At 44.5% G+C, this 20000-nt stretch overlaps 1 protein-coding gene across 1 annotated transcript in view; it reads left to right on the top strand.

The window, feature by feature from the left end:
- The window catches only part of LOC311108856 (reversion-inducing cysteine-rich protein with Kazal motifs-like), a gene marked incomplete at its 5' end in the record, with an annotated part of 98758 nt that overhangs the window by 47599 nt on the left and 31159 nt on the right, over positions 1–20000 (top strand). Inside the window, 8 exons of the mRNA XM_084151625.1 lie at positions 223–297; positions 2873–2909; positions 4519–4604; positions 4683–4730; positions 6798–6831; positions 7750–7947; positions 9710–9974; positions 17566–17739. Coding sequence (XP_084007751.1) covers positions 223–297; positions 2873–2909; positions 4519–4604; positions 4683–4730; positions 6798–6831; positions 7750–7947; positions 9710–9974; positions 17566–17739 — 917 coding nt within the window. The remainder of the gene's footprint in view (positions 1–222; positions 298–2872; positions 2910–4518; positions 4605–4682; positions 4731–6797; positions 6832–7749; positions 7948–9709; positions 9975–17565; positions 17740–20000) is intronic.

The following is a 20000-nucleotide window of genomic DNA, read 5'->3' as shown; positions in this document are numbered from 1 at the left end:
TTGTGTGTATTGGGTGTATGTTGTGAAATTGTTAGATATTACTTGTTAGATATTACTGCACTGTCGGAGCTAGAAGCACAAGCATTTCGCTACACCCGCAATAACATATGCTAAAGACGTGTATGTGACCAATAAAATGTGATTTGATTTGAAATGTTTGGAGCTTGTTCTTTGTGAAAACATGTTTTGAATAAAATATAACACACTGCTTTCTGTTTCCAGCTTGCCACCATAAAAAGTGAATCCCGTTTGAAGCACCTACTACAGCGATTACCAAGCTACTGCCCTGAGTCTATGGTAAGTGGTCTACAAATAATGTTCAGTTAAATATGGCTGTAATAAAGTCGGCTATGAAATCTTTCATTATGACACAGGAAATGTATCTGTGGCTATGGCAAAGCTTATAAGCATTACTCACAAGTCTATTGTACCTGGTCTTACTAAAGGTACAAAGAAGTATCAAAAAAGTATTAAAGAAGTATCAAATAAATATTAAAGAAGTATTAAAGTATCAAATAAGTAATAAATAGTATCAAAGGAGTATTAAAGAAATATCAAATAAGTATTAAAGTATCGAATAAGTATTAAAGTATCAAATAAGTATCAAAGTATTAAATAAGTATCAAATAAGTATCAAATAAGTATTAAAGAGGTATTAAAAAAGTATTAAAGAAGTATCAAAGTATCAAAGAAGTATCAAATAAGTATTAAAGTGTTAAAGAAGTATCAAAGTGTTAAATAAGTATCAAATAAGTATTAAAGAAGTATCAAAGTATTAAAGAAGTATCAAAGTGTTAAAGAAGTATCAAAGAAGTATTAAAGAAGTATCAATGTGTTAAAGAAGTATCAAATAAGTATTAAAGAAGTATCAAAGTATTAAAGAAGTATCAAAGTGTTAAAGAAGTATCAAAGAAGTATCAAAGAAGTATCAAAGTGTTAAAGAAGTATCAAATAAGTATTAAAGACGTATCAAAGTATTAAAGAAGTATCAAAGTGTTAAAGAAGTATCAAAGAAGTATTAAAGAAGTATCAATGTGTTAAAGAAGTATCAAATAAGTATTAAAGAAGTATCAAAGTATTAAAGAAGTATCAAAGTGTTAAAGAAGTATCAAAGAAGTATTAAAGAAGTATCAAAGTGTTAAAGAAGTATCAAAGTGTTAAAGAAGTATCAAATAAGTATTAAAGAAGTATCAAAGTGTTAAAGAAGTATCAAAGTGTTAAAGAAGTATCAAAGTGTTAAAGAAGTATCAAAGTATTAAAGAAGTATCAAAGTGTTAAAGAAGTATCAAAGTGTTAAAGAAGTATCAAAGTATTAAAGAAGTATCAAAGTGTTAAAGAAGTATCAAAGTATTAAAGAAGTATCAAATTGTTGAAGAAGTATCAAAGTGTTGAAGAAGTATCAAAGTATTAAAGAAGTATCAAAGTATTAAAGAAGTATCCAATTATTAAAGAAGTATCAAAGTGTTAAATAAGTATCAAAGTATTAAAGAAGTATCAAAGTATTAAAGAAGTATCAAAGAGTGGGGCTTGAAACAAGGCTAAACGCTCCCCACCAACATAACATAACATAACTACAAACCTGGAATACCGAAATGTAACTGTTTTTCATTTGCACTGCCCCAAACTGCCAATTAGAAACCAGTCTGTCATTACCTAGAGTTAAATACTTTATTTTATTTGGACATGTTTCCTGTTATTAATGAACTAATTTGCCAAAATGGATCTGATTTGGGAATTTTGGAAACGATTTCAGCCAGCATATTAGTACTGACACTCCAAGGTCCTTCTTAGTCTCAGACACCACAAAACATCTCACAGCCGTTCCAAGGTATTGTTTCTAAGGTATTGTTTCTAAGGTATTGTTTCTAAGGGATTGTTTCTAAGGGATTGTTTCCAAGGGATTGTTTCTAAGGGATTGTTTCTAAGGGATTGTTTCTAAGGGATTGTTTCTAAGGGATTGTTTCTAAGGGATTGTTTCTAAGGGATTTTTTCTAAGAGATTGTTTCTAAGAGATTGTTTCTAAGGGATTGTTTCTTGGCATGTTGAGGTCTAACAGTAGTTGTACTTGGAGGGCTGCTAAAATCCACCCTCCACCGCTAGTCGTCCTTCATGTTCCCAAACCTTATTGGGTTCCCCTTCATCACAAATCCTGTTTCTAGCTCATGTAGAGATACCATTTCTCTCCGTCGGCATCGTAAAGGATGGTGAAGTCTCCTGACAAGTGGCTCCTCTGTTCGAGAGCCAACAGACATGAGGGACTGAGCTGAACCTCAGACAATATACAGTTTATATAGTTCATTATCTTGTTAAGGGCTAGAGACAGAGAGTGCTCTCTGGGCCACTCACTGCTCCTTCTCCATGCGTCATGTTCTCTATCCAGATGAGCCTGGGATATTTGTGTTTATTGCTGTGTATATTACCACAAAGCTCTTATGAGTGTGTGGTTTATATGTCTCTGTTTCCACTGCATGAATATAGTTTTTAATTAGATGGCAGTCATATAAAAAATGCAATGTTCTCTATGAAATTCAATAGCCCCTGCAAACGCAGTAAATTACCATTTCAGTCTGTTGTTTCACCCAAGGAACCAATAGTTGTCTGATATCATTTCCCGTTGAGCGATGAAACACAAATACGTAGACAGGATTACTTTCACAAAGGCCCCCAACAGAGGTCTTCCGTGTGGTTCATTCATGCTCACCTCTGCCCAACACAAGGCTCCTTCCTTTGACATTTGTCCAACTCCAGAATAACCTCTGTAAATCAAAACAACCTGTCCTTCTGTTTCTGGAATTCTTTTCCCTTGTTCTCTTGCTTGTTTTGGCATTGGTCCTCTGTTTATAATGAAATGACCTTTCTCTCTGTTTCACAGAATGAGCTTTGGATCTGCATCAACTCCACACTACCTGGTAAGATCTGCGTGCAGCGTTTCAAAGGGATACGTGCCGTTACAGACAAATCTACCTGTCAGAACATAATGCCTCCCAGATGCAAAAACATTGTCGCTTATCTCAACACTGTGTACCCACTGAGCCCACACTAAAAGTCCATATATGTCCACAGTTTAATATGCTGCCCTTAAAATGTCTAAATGTTTTTGCAAACCCCCCACAAGAGGATAAAGTTAATCCATACTTTAATTCTGATAATGCTACAGTGCCTTGCAAAAGTATTCATCCCCCTTGGCGTTTTTCCTATTTTGTTGCATTACAACCTGTAATTTAAATTGATTTTTATTTGGATTTCATGTAATGGACATACACAAAATAGTCCAAATTGGTGAAGTGAAATGAAAAAAATTACTTGTTTTAAATAATTCTAAAAAATAATTAACGGAAAAGTGGTGCTTGCATATGTATTCACCCCCTTTGCTATGAAGTCCCTAAATAAGATCTGGTGCAACCAATTACCTTCAGAAGTCACATAATTAGTTCAATAAAGTCCACCTGTGTGCAATCTAATTGTCACATGATCTCAGTATATATACACCTGTTCTGAAAGGCCCCAGAGTCTGCAACACCACTAAGCAAGTGGCACCACCAAGCAAGCGGCACCATGAAGACCAAGGAGCTCTCCAAACAGGTCAGGGACAAAGTTGTGGAGAAGTACAGATCAGGGTTGGGTTATAAAAAAATATCCGAAACTTTGAACATCCCACGGAGCACCATTAAATCCATTATAAAAAAATTGAAAGAATATGGCACCACAGCAAACCTGCCAAGACAGGGCCGCCCACCAAAACATCAAGGAAAATGCTATGTCTGGGGCAAACTCAACACCTCTCATCACCCCGAGAACACCATCCCCACAGTGAAGCATGGTGGGGGCAGCATCATGCTGTAGGGATGTCAGAATTGGTCAGAATTGAAGGAATGATGGATGGTGCTGAATACAGGGAAATTCTTGAGGGAAACCTGTTTCAGTCTTCCAGAGATTTGAGACTGGGACAGAGGTTCACCTTCCAGCAGGACAATGACCCTAAGCATACTGCTAAAGCAACACTCAAGTGGTTTAGATTTGACTTGATTTGATTTGATTTAAGGGGAAACATTTAAATGTCTTGGAATGGCCAAGTCAAAGCCCAGACCTCAATCCAATTGAGAATCTGTGGAATGACTTAAAGATTGCTGTACACCAGCGGAACCCATCCAACTTGAAGGAGCTGGAGCAGTTTTGCCTTGAAGAATGTGCAAAGATCCCAGTGGCTAGATGTGCCAAGCTTATAGAGACATACCCCAAGAGACTTGCAGCTGTAATTGCTGTAAAAGTTGGCTCTACAAAGTATTGACTTTGGGGGGGTGAATAGTTATGCACGCTTAAGTTTATTTTATTTTGCATCAAAGTGGTAGGCATGTTGTGTAAATCAAATGATACAAACTCCAAAAAAAATCAATTTTAATTCCAGGTTGAAAGGCAACAAAATAGGAAAAATGCCAAGGGGGATGAATACTTTCGCAAGGCACTGCACACCCATCAAGGGTTTGTGGGTAATGGCGACCATTTTTGGTTTGTCTACAGGGTCGTCCAGGAAGTCCGATGGTTGGGTTGGACTGGGCTGCTGTGAGCTGGCCATCTCGGCCGAGTGCCGCAGGGAGTGCAAGCAGGTGAGAGGAAGTTTGTTTGGCCCGTTATAGCCTGATCCATTTGCACCTCACCTAATTTCTCATTCTCTGACCCTATAGGCATCATCCAGGACCGACATCACAAGAGTATGCAAAAAAGAAACAGAGGTAAGTAAACCAAAGGTAATATTTTGTGTAATATAATGTGCTTTAAATTGAGTATCACACACGCTGTCGACTTTGAGTCGGCTCAGGGATTAGAACCAGCGACCTTTCGGTTACTGGCACAACGCTCTTACCCACTAAGCTACCTGCCGCCCCTGGGCTGGAAAACTTCAGTGCTGTTTTACGAGGTAAAGGTAGCGGTACTTCTTTGCAGTCCGTCTCAGCACCTCAGCATCGTCCTCCTCCCCACCCCTCTTTATGAGGTAATTTCATGTCCGTGTAGCACTCTAAGGCAGTGGTATTCAAATTCGGGGTCGCGACCACCAGTGGGGTAATTGCAGTGCAGTCGCCAACATTTTTATAAAATATATATATATACATTTTTTTTTTTACAAACAATTAAGAGTATAGATTATTGTATGGGACAATATACAAACGTTTTGGAGATAGTTTGAAAAATATAAATGTATTGAGTAAATGTATTCATTTTGAGAAGAGAGATGAAATTGTAATGTATTGAAGGCTATTTAATGTTGTTGTTTTTTTTTAAAAATCCTACCGATTTTAAGGCTGTGTCATTAGATTTGGGGTGTAGTGGGGTCGCCAGAAATTCAGGTGAAAAAATGGGGTCCCCAGAAATGTTAGTGCCCATATATAACTTTGTTCTCTACATGTTGGTGATGTAACCATACGAGAGCGCCTCCACCGGTTCCCTATGAAATGACCCGCTGTAAACAAGCAAAACGGAGCAGTGAATTTAACCTACGTTTTTTTAGTGATTCGCTTTCGGGATAATGTGTATCCAAGTCTTTACTATGGTGTAGTGTCAACAAGTTGCATATCTGCTTTAACTGGACATCTTCATGAGTTTTGAAAACTATCAGAAATAAACAGCACAATGCAGAAGCGTTAATTATCACTTAACGATGGCTACGGAGGAGAAGGTGGCGCTCTCGGAATGTTCAACCGCATTGGCCTAACTCTATATACACTGAGTGTACAAAACATTAGGAACACCTTCTCTTTCCATGGCATCGACTGACCAGGTGAATCCAGGTGAAAGCTATGATCCCTTATTGATGTCACCTGTTAAATCCACTTCAATCCGTGTAGGTGAAGGGGAGGAGACAGGTTAAAGAAGGATTTTTAAGCCTTGAGACAATTGAGACATGGATTGTGTATATGTGCCATTCAGAGGGTGAATGGGCAACACAAAATATTTAAGTGGCTTTGAACTGGGTATAGTAGTAGGTGCCAGGTGCACTGGTTTGAGTATGTCAAGAACTAAAATGTTGCTGGGTTTTTCACGTTCAACAGTTTCCTGTGTGTATCAAGAATGGTCCACCACCCAAAGGACATCCAGCCAACTTGACACTGTGGGAAGCATTGGAGTCAACATGGGCCATCATCCATGTGGAACGCTTTCGACACCTTGTAGAGTCTATGCCCCAACGAATTGAGGCTGTTCTGAGGGCAAAAAGGTGTTCCTAATGTTTTGTACACTCAGTGTACATGTATATGGCTCTGGCTTAGTTTAGCTATTAGCGTAGCATAGCTTAGCTATTAGCATAGCATAGCTATTAGCTTAGCCTAGCGTAGCCTAGTGACGGGCTAGCAGAGGTCTCCTTTCATCTGGCTCACCTCCTCATTCCAAACAAACATACAAACAAAGCGGCAGGCTTAATGTTTGGTTTGGACCACGACTAAACTCCCCTCACCAGCTTTAATAAGGCACTGGCCCCTTTCATCTTGCCCTTTCATGAATCCTTGCTGGGGGAGCCAAAGCACGCAGCAGCACTGGCCTTAATGGTCCTCTATGGTTTTGATGGAAAGAAGCCAATGTGTTTTCTGATGGAGAATTGAACTGTACTGAGGACAGGAGAGTGAGTTTTCTGATGGAGGTTTAACTGTCCTGAGGACAGTGGATGAGAGAAGAGGAACGGGGTGTGTATTCATCGAGGGGAAAGGTTCAGAATATTGCAGACAGAAATTTAATGAATAGAGCTGACGCAATAATGGTTGTTCAATAGTGTGTTTGATCACAAAAGTGTTTTTTCTTGTCTTTTACAGAAACCACTGTACAGCTGTATCACCAGAAATGAAAGTAAGTTTCCAACGTTCTCCACGACAAGCCGCTAACCCAAGTGCACCAATCAGAGCGTGACCTGCACGTGTGGCTCAGTTGGTAGAGCATGGCGCTTGCCATGCCAGTTTTGTGGGTTTGATTCCCCACGGGGGGGACCAGTATGAAAAAGTACGGAAATGTATGCACTTACTGCTGTAAGTTGCTCTGGATAAGTGTTTCTGCTAAATGACTAAAATGTAAAATGAATAAACATGAAGTCAGAACTCTGCTTTTGGTCCGCAGAAATGATTTAATCTGTCACTGAGTCAGTCAGCCGATGAATCCCTTATTTGTATTCGGAGCTGCAATGCAGTGGTGTGACATGCCCACAAGATGCATTTGGGCGAATTTGAGGATGTGAGGTCACTTCCTGAAGTCTTGCAACTGCAGATCACCCCCCAACGTTCACCATCAGACTATTCTCTAGGGCAGGGTTCTTCAATTCCGGTCCTGGAGGGCCGAAACACTTCTGTTTTTCATTTCTACCTGGTAGTTAATTGCACTCACCTGGTGTCCCAGGTCTGAATTAGCCCCTGATTAGAAGGAGAGGATGAAAAACAGAGGTGTTTCGGCCCTCCAGGACCGGAATTGAAGAACCCTGCTCTAGGAAATCCTGAAAGTCTACTGTATTATATTCTAATTCAGCACAGAACTACTCCTGATGTTTGAATGTTGATCATGTTTGCAATGTCTGTCATATATTTTACGAGCTAAAGACTACTTCAAGACAAAAATATTTATAAATATACAATTTACAATTCCATTGAAGTGAATGGAAAGCATGTTGCAACTGTGTTGTCTGTGTGTGTTTGTGTGTGTGTGTGTGCTGCGTTGTCTCTGTGTGTGTGTGTTTGTGTGTGTGTGTGTGCTGTGTTGTCTCTGTGTGTGCTGTGTCAGTGGGTTCGGTGTGCTGCAGCTATGCAGGGAGACACACCAACTGCAGAGAGTACTGCCAGGCCATCTTCCGGACAGACTCCTCCCCCACCGTCTCGCAAATCAAGGCCGTCAAGGAATACTGCCAGAGCATCAGCCCCGAGCTCATTGGCTGTGTGGGCAACTACACCATGTCCTACCCAATCAGGAGCCCCATAGACAGTGAGTATAGCTCATACTGACCTATCGGCTGCCCCATAGACATTGTGTATATCAAATACTGACCTAGCAGCATCCCATTAGACAGTGAGTAAATCAAATACTGACCTATCAGCAGCCCCATAGACATTGAGTATATCAAATACTGACCTATCAGCAGCCCCATAGACATTGAGTAGGCCTATGGCCAAATACTAATCTATCAGTACCCAACTTGACATATCCAGTGTGTATCTTCTTTCTGTGTTGCATTCCTCCAATCACTGGCTATCACTTGGTACAGTCCATTCGGAAAGTATTCAGACCCCTTGACTTTTTCCACATTTTGTTACGTTACAGCCGTATTCTAAAATTGATTCAATTGTATTTTTTCCCCCATCATCAACCTACACACAATTCCCCATAATGACAAAGCAAAAACTGGTTTTTAGACATTTTTGCAAATGTATTAAAAATACAAAACTGAAATATCACATTTACATAAGTATTCAGACCCTTTACTCAGTACTTTGTTGAAGCACCTTTGGCAGTGAGTCTTCTTGGGTACGACGCTACAAGCTTGGCATACCTGTATTTGGGGAGTTTCTCCTATTCTTCTCTGCAGATCCTCTCAAGCTCTGTCAGGTTGGATGGGGAGCGTCGCTGCACAGCTATTTTCAGGTCTCTCCAGAGATGTTTGATCGTTTTCAAGTCCGTACTCTGGCTGGGCCCCTCAAGGATATTCAGAAACGTGTCCTGAAGCCACTCCTGCATTGTCTTGGCTGTGTGCTTAGGGTCGTTGTCCTGTTGGAAGGTGAACCTTCGCCCCAGTCTGAGGTCCTGAGCGCTCTGGAGCAGGTTTTTGTCAAGGATCTCTCTGCACTTTTGCTCTGTTCATCTTTCCCTCGATCCTGACTAGTCTCCCAGTCCCTGCCGCTGAAAAATATCCCCACAGCATGATGCTGCCATCAGCGTGCTTCACCGTAGGGATGGTGCCAGGTTTCCACCAGACGTGACACTTGGCATTCAGGCCAAAGAGTTCAATCTTGGTTTCATCAGACCAGAGAATCTTGTTTCTCATGGTCTGAGTATTTTAGGTGCCTTTTGGCAAACTCCAAGCGGGCTGTCATGTGCCTTTTACTGAAGAGTGGCTTCCGTCTGGCCACTCTACCATAAAGGCCTGATTGGTGGAGTGATGCAGAGATGGTTGTCCTTCTGGAAGGTTCTCCCATCTCCACAGAGGAACTCTGGAGCTCTGTCAGGATGACCATCGGGTTCTTGGTCAACTCCCTGACCAAGGCCCTTCTCCCCCGATTGCTCAGTTTGGCTGGGCGGCCAGTTCTAGGAAGAGTCTTGGTGGTTCCAAATTTCTTCAATTTAAGAATGATGGAGACCACTGTGTTCTTGGGGACCTTCAGTGCTGCAGAAATGTTTTGCTACCCTTCCCCAGATCTGTCCCTCGACACAATCCTGTCTCAGAGCTCTACGGACAATTCCTTCGACCTCATGACTTGGTTTTTGAAACAGGATGCACCTAAGCTCAATTTCGAGTCTCATAGCAAAGGGTCTGAATACTTATGTAAATAAGGTATTTCTGTTTTTGCAAAACATTCTGAAAACCTGTTTTTGCTTTGTCATTATGGGGCATTGCGTGTAGATTGATGAGGAACAATTAAATTTAATCCATTTTAGAATATGCTGTAACGTAACAAAATGTGGAAAAAGTCAAGGGGTCTGAACACTTTCCGAATGCATTGTATATCCATCCATCCATCTGTCCGTCCAGGCCTGTACTGCTGCGACCGGGCCGATGAGCCCCACTGCCAGGTGGCATGCCGGCGCATCCTGCGCACCATGACCACAGAGCACGAGATTATGGAGGGCCTGATCGATGAGTGTGGCAGCCAGCCACTGCCCCAGGACCCGCTGTGGCAGTGCTTCCTGGGCAGCGCTCACCCCCCCACCAAAAGGGAGACGGAGACCTCACCTACCGCCAAGATGGACGGCGCCAAGCTGCACTGCTGCTCCAAAGCCAATACCTCACTGTGCCGGTTAGTTGGTCATTGTACTCTGATGAGATGCTTGTAGTGATTACAATGGCTTACAGCTACAGAGCGGTAACGCTCCCAGCCAGTCACAAACTGCTCCCCACCGGAGACCAGGGTTCAATCTCTGCGTCCACCCTTCCTAAGTTGTCCCACTTGCCTGTCTCCCCCTCTGTTTCCAACTTTCTGAATAAAGTGTAAAAGGTAACTCCCGAGTGGCACAGCGGTCCTAGGCACTGCATCGCAGGCGTCAGTACAGACCCTGGTTCGATCCCAGGCTGTGTCGTGACCGGGAGACCCATGAGGCGGCGCACAGTGTTTCCTCTAACACATTGGTGCTTCTGGGTTAAGCGAGCAGTGTGTAAAGAAGCAGTGCGGCTTGGCGGGGTCGTGTTTCGGAGGACAACCTTCACCTCTCCCAAGTCAGTACGGGAGTTTCAGCAATGGGACAAGACTGTAACTATCAATTGGGGAGAAAAAGGGGGTAAAAGTAAAAATAGAATATATATATATATATATATATATATATATATATATATATATATATATATATACTAACCCTCCCCCCCCCAAAAAAAGGTAAATATACAGTTGAAGTCGGAAGTTTACATACACCTTAGCCAAATCCATTTAAACACAGTTTTTCACAATTCCTGACATTTAGTCCTAGTAAACATTTGCTGTTTTAGGTCAGTTAGGAGCATCACTTTATTTTAAGAATGTGAAATGTCTGAATAATAGTAGAGAGAATGATTTATTTCAGCTTTTATTTATTTCATTACATTCCCAGTGGGTCAGAAGTTTACATACACTCAATTAGTATTTGGTAGCATTGCCTTTAAATTGTTTAAATTGGGTCAAACATTTCAGGTAGCCTTCTACAAGCTTCCCACAATAAGTTGGGTGAATTTTGGCCCATTCCTCCTGACAGAGCTGGTGTAACTGAATCAGGTTTGTAGACCTCCTTGCTCGCACACGCTTTTTCAGTTCTGCCCACAAATGCTCTATAGGATTGAGGTCAGGGCTTTGTGATGGCCACTCCAATACCTTGACTTTGTTGTCCTTAAGCCATTGTGCCACAACGTTGGAAGTATGCTTGGGGTCATTGTCCATTTGGAAGACCCATTTGCGACCAATTTTTAACTTCCTGTGAGAGTGTGATTTGAAGGAGTCAGGCGCAGGAGGGTAAATCACCGAATACAGAGTTGATTCCGTAGTACACAGTTGCGCTGGATAGCGTCAACAGCACAGGGCGTAATACAGGCGCACTGGAACACAATACAGGCACACGGGGAGAAATAACCCCGGCAATACAAAGTATGAGTATCTCAACCGAGCTACACTCATCTTCACATAAAACAATCACCCACAAGGACAAGGGGGCAGAGGGAACACTTATACACAGATTAATGAGGGGATATGAACCAGGTGTGTGTATTTGACAAGACAAGACAAATGGAATGATGATATATGGAGCAGCAGTGGCTAGTAAGCCGGTGACGACGAACGCCGAAACCTGCCTGAACAAGGAGGGGAGGCAGCCTCGGCGGAAGTCGTGACAGTACCCCCCCCCCCCCCCACCCCCCCCTAGACGCGCAGCTCCAGCAGCGTACCGACCCCAGCTTGTGGGGTGTGTTCTACCTTGGACTTCACGTTTAGTTTCCTTTGTTGTTTTGTTGTGTGTTTAAAGTTTAATAAACATGTACGCATATCACGCTGCGCCTTGGTCTGACCCGTCATTCAACGAACGTGACAGAAGATCCCACCAAACGAGGACCAAGCAGCGTGCCCAGGCGGATCGAATAGCCATGTCACAGGTGGGCAAATTGTGGTCATGGGAAGAGATATTTGCGGGGAGAGGACCATGGGCTAAGGTAGATGCCCAGGCAGGAGAGGTGCAACGGCAACACGGAGGAGGCCGGTCGAGGAGGAAGCCCGAGAAGCAGCCCCAAGAAACATTTCTGGGGGGGAACACGGGGTGGTTGGCGGAGCCTAGTGTCAGAGCAGAGCCAACTCCCCGTACTCACGCGAGGAAGCATATGACTGGGCAGGCTCTGTGTTATGCGGAGCTACGTACTGTACGTCCTGTGCTTGCACCACGCACATGCCGTGCGAAGATGGGCATCCAGCCAGGACGGGGTGTGCCGGCTCAACGCTCCTGGTCTCCAGTACGCCTCCTCGGTCCCGCATATCCTGCGCCAGTTCTACGAACTGTATCGCCAGTGCGCGTGCACAGCCCAGTGCGTCCTGTGCTGATGCCTCACACATACTGTGCGGAAGTAGGCATTCAGCCAGGACGGGTTGTGCCAGCTCTCCGCTCCAGACCTCTAGTCCGCCTCCACAGTCCGGCCCGGCCTGTTCCTGCTCCTCGCTCCAAGCCAGTGGTGCGCGTCGCCAGCCTGGCCTGGCCCGGCCTGTTCCTGCTCCTCGCACCAATTCAGTGGTGCGCGTCGCCAGCCCGGCCCGGCCAGTTCCTGCTCCTCGCACCAAGCCAGTGGTGCGCGTCGCCAGCCCGGCCCGGCCTGTTCCTGCTCCTCGCACCAAGCCAGTGGTGCGCGTCGCCAGCCCGGCCCGGCCTGTTCCTGCTCCTCGCACCAAGCCAGTGGTGCGTGTCGCCAGTCCGGCCCGGCCTGTTCCTGCTCCTCGCACCAAGCCAGTGGTGCGCGTCGCCAGTCCGGCCCGTTCCTGTCCCTCGCACCAAGACAGTGGTGCGTGTTCCTAGTCCAGTCCGGCCCGTGCCTGCTCCTCGCACCAGACCAGTGGTGCGTTTGTCCAGTCCGGCACGGCCCGTGCCCGTTCCACCGGTGCCGGTCAGCTGCTCCACTCCGGAGCCAGAGCAGTCCGCTCCACCGGTGCCTGATCCAGCTTCGGTCAGCGGCTCCACTCCGGAGCCAGAGCAGTCCGCTCCACCGGTGCTTAGTCCAGCTCCGGTCAGCAGCTCCAGTCCAGATCATGACGTCAGCCCCTCTCCAGGTTCGGGGTCTCCCACACCAGGGTCCAGACAGGGCCTGGCGTATCGTGGGAGGAAGGAGAGGGGAAGCAGCGCGCCGAGGTCCAGACCAGACCAGGGGCGCAACAGGGAGGCGGAGAGTGAGAGGTCGTCACGCCCCGAGCCGGATCCGCCTCCGAGGCGGAATGCCCACCCGGCCCCTACCCTGTTATGTTTATGTTGTGCGGTCGGAGTCCGCACCTTTGGGGGGGGGGAGGTACTGTCACGCCCTGACTCAGGGGACGCTTATATGTTGAGTCAGGGTGTGTATATTCCTTGTTGTGCTTTTTCTATGTTGTCGATCTAGTAGGTGTGGATCTATGTTGGCCGGTGTGGTTCCCAATCAGAGGCAGCTGTCGCTCGTTGTCTCTGATTGGGTACCATACTTAAGCAGCCTATTGGCACTGTCTAGTTGTGGGATCTTGTTCCTTGTAAGGTATGTTGTGTGTTCTACCTTGGACTTCACGTTTCGTTTCCTTTGTTGTTTTGTCGTGTGTTTAAAGTTTAATAAACATGTACGCATATCACGCTGCGCCTTGGTCTGACCCGTCATTCAACGAACGTGACAGGCTGTAAGTAAGCATTTCACGGTAATGTCTACACCTGTTGTATTCGGCGCATGTGGCAAATACGATTTCATTTGATTTGGTCATTATGGCCAAACAGTTCTATTTTTGTTTAATCAGAACAGAGGACATTTCTCCAAAAAGTACGATCTTTGTCCCCATGTGCAGTTGCAAACCATAGTCTGGCTATTTTATGGCGGTTTTGGAGCAGTGGCTTCTTCCTTGCTGAGCGGCCTTTCAGGTTATGTCGATATAGGACTCAATTTACTGTGGATATAGATACTTTTGTACCTGTTTCCTCCAGCATCTTCACAAGGTCCTTTGCTGTTGTTCTGGGATTGATTTACACTTTTCACTCCAAAGTACGTTCATCTCTAGGAGACAGAACGCGTCTCCTTCCTGAGCGGTATGACGGCTGCGTGGTCCCATGGTATTTATACTTGGCTACTATTGTTTGTACAGATGAACGTGGTACCTTCAGGCGTTTGGAAATTGCTCCCAAGAATGAACCAGACTTGTGGAGGTCTACAATAATTTTTTAGAAGTTCTTGGTTGATTTCTTTTGATTTTCCCGTGAAATCAAGCAAAGAGGCACTGAGTTTGAAGGTAGGCCTTGAAATACATCCACAGGTACACCTCCAATTGACTCAAATTATGTCAATTAGCCTATCAGAAGCTTCTAAAGCCATGACATCATTTTCTGGAGTTTTCCAAGTTGTTTAAAGGCACAGTCAACTTAGTGTATGTAAACTTCTGACCCACTGGAATTGTGATACAGTGAATTATAAGTGAAATAATCTGTCTGTAAACAATTGTTGAAAAAATTACTTGTGTCATGCACAAAGTAGATGTCCTAACCGACTTGCCAAAACTATAGTTTGTTAACAAGAAATGTGTGGAGTAGTTGAAAAACAGGTTTTAATGACTCCAACCTAAGTGTATGTAAACATCCAACTTCAACTGTATATATATATACAGTGGGGAGAACAAGTATTTGATACACTGCCGATTTTGCAGGTTTTCCTACTTACAAAGCATGTAGAGGTCTGTAATTTTTATCATAGGTACACTTCAACTGTGAGAGACGGAATCTAAAACAAAAATCCAGAAAATCACATTGTATGATTTTTAAGTAATTCATTTGCATTTTATTGCATGACATAAGTATTTGATACATCAGAAAAGCAGAACTTAATATTTGGTACAGAAACATTTGTTTGCAATTACAGAGATCATACGTTTCCTGTAGGTCTTGACCAGGTTTGCACACACTGCAGCAGGGATTTTGGCCCACTCCTCCATACAGACCTTCTCCAGATCCTTCAGGTTTCTGGGCTGTCGCTGGGCAATACGGACTTTCAGCTCCCTCCAAAGATTTTCTATTGGGTTCAGGTCTGGAGACTGGCTAGGCCACTCCAGGACCTTGAGATGATTCTTACGGAGCCACTCCTTAGTTGCCCTGGCTGTGTGTTTCGGGTCATTGTCATGCTGGAAGACCCAGCCACGACCCATCTTCAATGCTCTTAATAAGGGAAGGAGGTTGTTGGCCAAGATCTCGCGATACATGGCCCCATCCATCCTCCCCTCAGTACGGTGCAGTCGTGCTGTCCCCTTTGCAGAAAAGCATCCCCAAAGAATGATGTTTCCACCTCCATGCTTCACAGTTGGGATGGTGTTCTTGGGGTTGTACTCATCCTTCTTCTTCCTCCAAACACGGCGAGTGGAGTTTAGACCAAAAAGCTCTATTTTTGTCTCATCAGACCACATGACCTTCTCCCATTCCTCCTCTGGATCATCCAGATGGTCATTGGCAAACTTCAGGCGGGCCTGGACATGTGCTGGCTTGAGCAGGGGGACCTTGCGTGCATTGCAGGATTTTAATCCATGACGGCGTAGTGTGTTACTAATGGTTTTCTTTGAGACTGTGGTCCCAGCTCTCTTCAGGTCATTGACCAGGTCCTGCCGTGTAGTTCTGGGCTGATCCCTCACCTTCCTCATGATCATTGATGCCCCAAAAGGTGAGTTCTTGCATGGAGCCCCAGACTGAGGGTGATTGACCGTCATCTTGAACTTCTTCCATTGTCTAATAATTGTGCCAACAGTTGTTGCCTTCTCACCAAGCTGCTTGCCTATTGTCCTGTAGCCCATCCCAGCCTTGTGCAGGTCTACAATTTTATCCCTGATGTCCTTACACAGCTCTCTGGTCTTGGCCATTGTGGAGAGGTTGGAGTCTGTTTGATTTTGTGTGTGGACAGGTGTCTTTTATACAGGTAACGAGTTCAAATAGGTACAGTTAATACAGGTAATGAGTGGAGAACAGGAAGGCTTCTTAAAGAAAAACTAACAGGTCTGTGAGAGCTGGAATTCTTACTGGTTGGTAGGTGATCAAATACTTATGTCATGCAATAAAATGCAAATTAATTACTTAAAAATTATACTATGTGATTTTCTGGATTTTTATTTTAGATTCCGTCTCTCACAGTTGAAGTTTACCTATGATAAAAATTACAGACCTCTACATGCTTTGTAAGTTGGAAAACCTGCAAAATCGGCAGTGTATCAAATACTTGTTCTCCCCACTGTATATAGAGATGCACTACATCACCAAATGTATGTGGACACCTGCTCGTCGAACATCTCCTTCTAAAATCATGGGCATGAATATGGAGTTGGTCCCCCTTTTGCTGCTATAACAGCCTCCACTCTCTGGGAAGGCTTTCCACTAGATGTTGGAACATTGCTGCGGGGACTTGCTTCCATTCAGCCACAAGAGCATTTGTGAGGTCGGGCACTGATGTTGGGCGATTAGGCCTGGCTCGCAGTCGGCGTTCCAATTCATCTCAAAGGTGTTCGATGGGATTGAGGTCAGGGCTCTGTGCAGGCCAGTCAAGTTCTTCCACACCGATCTCGACAAACCATTTCTGTATGGAGCTCGCTTTGTGCATGGGGGCATTGTCATGCTGAAACAGGAAAGGGCCTTTCCCAAACTGTTGCAACAAAGTTGGAAGCAAGAATCGTGTAGAATGTCATTGTATCCTGTAGAATTAAGATTTCCCTTCACTGGAACTAACTGGCCTAGCCCGAACCATAAAAAAGAGCCCCAGACCATTATTCCTCCTCCACCAAACTTTACAGTTGGCACTGTGCATTGGTGCAGGTAGCATTCTCCTGGCATCCATCAAACCTAACGCTTGGCATTGCGCATGGTGATCTTAGGCTTATGTGCGGCTGCTCGGCCATGGAAACACATTTCATGAAGCTCCCAACGAACAGTTCTTCTGCTGACGTTGCTTCCAGAGACCGTTTGGAACCCGGTAGTGAGTGTTGCAACTGAGGACAGACGATTTTTACGCGCTTCAGCACTCGGCAGTCCCGTTCTGTGACCTTGTGTGGCCTACCACTTTGCGGCTGATCCGTTGTTGCTCCTAGACGTTTCCACTTCACAATAACAGCACTTACAGTTGACCGGGGCAGCTCTAGCAGGGGAGAAATTGGACGAACTGACCTGTTGGAAAGGTGGCATCCTATGACGGTGCCACGTTGAAAGTCACTGAGCTCTTCAGTACGGGCCATTCTACTGCCAATGTTTGTCTATGGGGATTGCATGGCTGTGTGCTCGATTTTATACACCTGTCAGCAACGGTTGTGGCTGAAACAGCCAAATCCACTAATTTGAAGGTGTATCCACATACTTTTATATATATATATATATATATATATATAGTGTAGATATAAATGACTACAGTATACAGTATAGTGTAGAAAGGGTCTTACATTGGATGCAGGTAATGTAAACTCATAGGGTTGGTTTCCAGGACACAGTTCTGTACTTCACCTGATCAAAACAAATAGAAAGTCTCTGAACATTTGAGTTTTACATGCTTTTACATGCTTGTGTTGTATGTCTGTATGTTTAACTCTGTTTGGTCACAAAGCCCTGAGAAGGACAGCTTTGCTGTGGAAACGTTGGTGAATAAATAATTGCATCAGATGTGCTAGAGTGTGCAGCTTCACAGGAACTCTGTTTCGTCGTCCCTCACAGGGATATGTGTCAGGAGATCAGCACCAACTGGGGAACTCAGACGTGGCAGGAGTTTGACCAGATGTGTGAGTACAGCCCTGTGGAGAAGCCCCTGGTCAGCTGTCTGGCCGACGTCAGGGAACCATGCCAGCTGGGCTGCAAGGACCTGGCCTACTGCACCAACTTCAACAACAGGTATGTTACTATACCTATCTAATATACCTGTTATACCTGTTAATATACCTTGTGCACCAACTTCAACAACAGGTATGTTACTATACCTATCTAATATACCAGATAATATACCTGTTATACCTGTTAATATACCTTGTGCACCAACTTCAACAACAGGTATGTTACTATACCTATCTAATATACCAGATAATATACCTGTTATACCTGTTAATATACCTTGTGCACCAACTTCAACAACAGGTATGTTACTATACCTACTATCATTGGCGGACTTTGCTATGTTTCAGGGTTTTCAATTGAAATGGGCCCCAACTGCCCAAGGGGCCGCCACTGACTGTCACTGTACTAGTTTACATTTTGGTCATTTAGCAGACGCTTTTATCCAGAGGCTAGCACACGCTCTTACCCAGCATGTATTATTACCGTTATATAATAACATTATATGTCAATATGTGCAGATTGATTTTATGCATACATTTTAGCATGTGATCGCAGCAGGAAATGACCCCACAACCTTTGAATTGTGAGTGCTACGCTCTGACGAACTTAATCACACAGGGCCACTCTGTACCACACTGTACCAGACCTTGAATAGTTCTGGTACCTACTATACCGACTAACTCAATATCCAACTTTCACAACAACTGCGTACATCCAAAAGGAGTCTGTAGTGTTCTGTTGCATCGCTGGACCTTTTTGTTACATATCCACGTTCAACACAACGTGCTGTACTGTATCAAAGATCCAAACCAAACCGGGACAATGAGTGTGAGAGAACGAGAAAAATTCTGAGTGAGTCATCTGTAACTCACTAATGTCCTAACGGTCAACTGGCATCCTGCAAACCCGTGTCCTCCATCACTCCAAGCTTTGGGCCGGTATGACGCACCGCACGCTAGGCTAATATGATTTATTAGTTCTGGAGTGTCCCACGGAGGTCAGGGGAGAAGGAAGACAGGCGTGGGTAGGGAGGGAGGTAGTGAGTCCACCCCACCCTTCTCCCTAGCCCAGTGGTTAGTGGGTTACTGGCTTTCACGGCCCCTCCCTCGTACACATACATAACCCTATGGGCACCTCCCTCCAAACCCAAACTGGAACCAACAGCCTCGTAACCGTATTAAATATATTCTATAGTTAACTGTTTGAGCGTTGGTTGTGAAATGAAGTGTTTAGTCGATCCCATGCTAGTGATCATGGCTGGATGGGGCCGAGTGAACAGAAGACCCCTGGGGTCTGTTCAGACAGTCTATTCACTAGTTGTTGATGATGACCTTGGTCTACACTCTTAGAAAAAAGGCTTCCAAAAGGGTTCTTCGGCTGTCCCCATAGGAGAATCCTTTTTGGTTCCAGGTAGAACTCTTTTGGGTTCCATGTAAAAACCCTCTGGGGAAAGGGTTCTACATGGAACCCAAAAGGGTTCTACCTGGAACCAAAAAGCGTTCTACCTGGAATCAAAAAGGGTTCTTCAAAGGGTTCTCCTTTGGTAACAGCCAAATAATCCTTTCAGGTTCTAGATAGCACCTTTTCTTCTAAGAGTGTACAATAGGCCGTGTGTGTGGACGTGTTTAACCATTCTTGTGGGGACCAGAAGTCCCACAAAAATAGTAAACAAACAACAATTTGACCAACTGGGGACATTTTGTTAGTCCCCACAAGGTCAAATGCTATTTCTATGGGGTTTAGGGTTAAGGTTAGAATTACGTTAAGGGTTAGGGTTAGGAACTAGGGTTAGTTTTAGGGTTAGGAGCTAGGGTTAGGTTTAGGGTTAGGGTTAGGAGCTAGGGTTATGTTTAGGTTTAGGGTTAAGGTTTTTAGGTTAATGTTAGGGTAAGAGTACGGGTTAGGGGTTAGGGTTAGGGGTTAGGGAAAATAGGATTTTGACTGGGACTGAATTGTATGTCCCCACAAGGTTAGCTGTACAAGACTGTGTGTGTGTGTGTGTATACATGTGTGTGTGTGCCATTATACTGTAGTTTATGGTGTTTGTACTTGACCTTGGAAGCCAGACGTGTCACAGCTTGCTGCATCCTGGCCTGGCATGGGGCCAGCAGGCCCTGCTTGACGCCATCAAAGCCCGGCCGGTGAACCCACACAAACACACACAGTTCAACAGAACGCTTCCCGCCTGTGGACTCATCCCCATCAATCACCATTCCACCACCAGCCACCAGACATTAGCTTTGTCAAGTTTCAAAAGCGTTGATTTTCCAGGCTGTAGTCAGAGACAGAGAAAAGATCTGATTGGACACTAGGGGATCTGA

Source organism: Coregonus lavaretus (genome assembly GCF_964263955.1).
Source record: "Coregonus lavaretus genome assembly, chromosome: 34".
NCBI classification, from domain to species: Eukaryota; Metazoa; Chordata; class Actinopteri; order Salmoniformes; family Salmonidae; genus Coregonus; species Coregonus lavaretus.
Note: the sequence above shows the minus strand (reverse complement) of the source record. Positions and strands in the feature narration are given on the sequence as shown.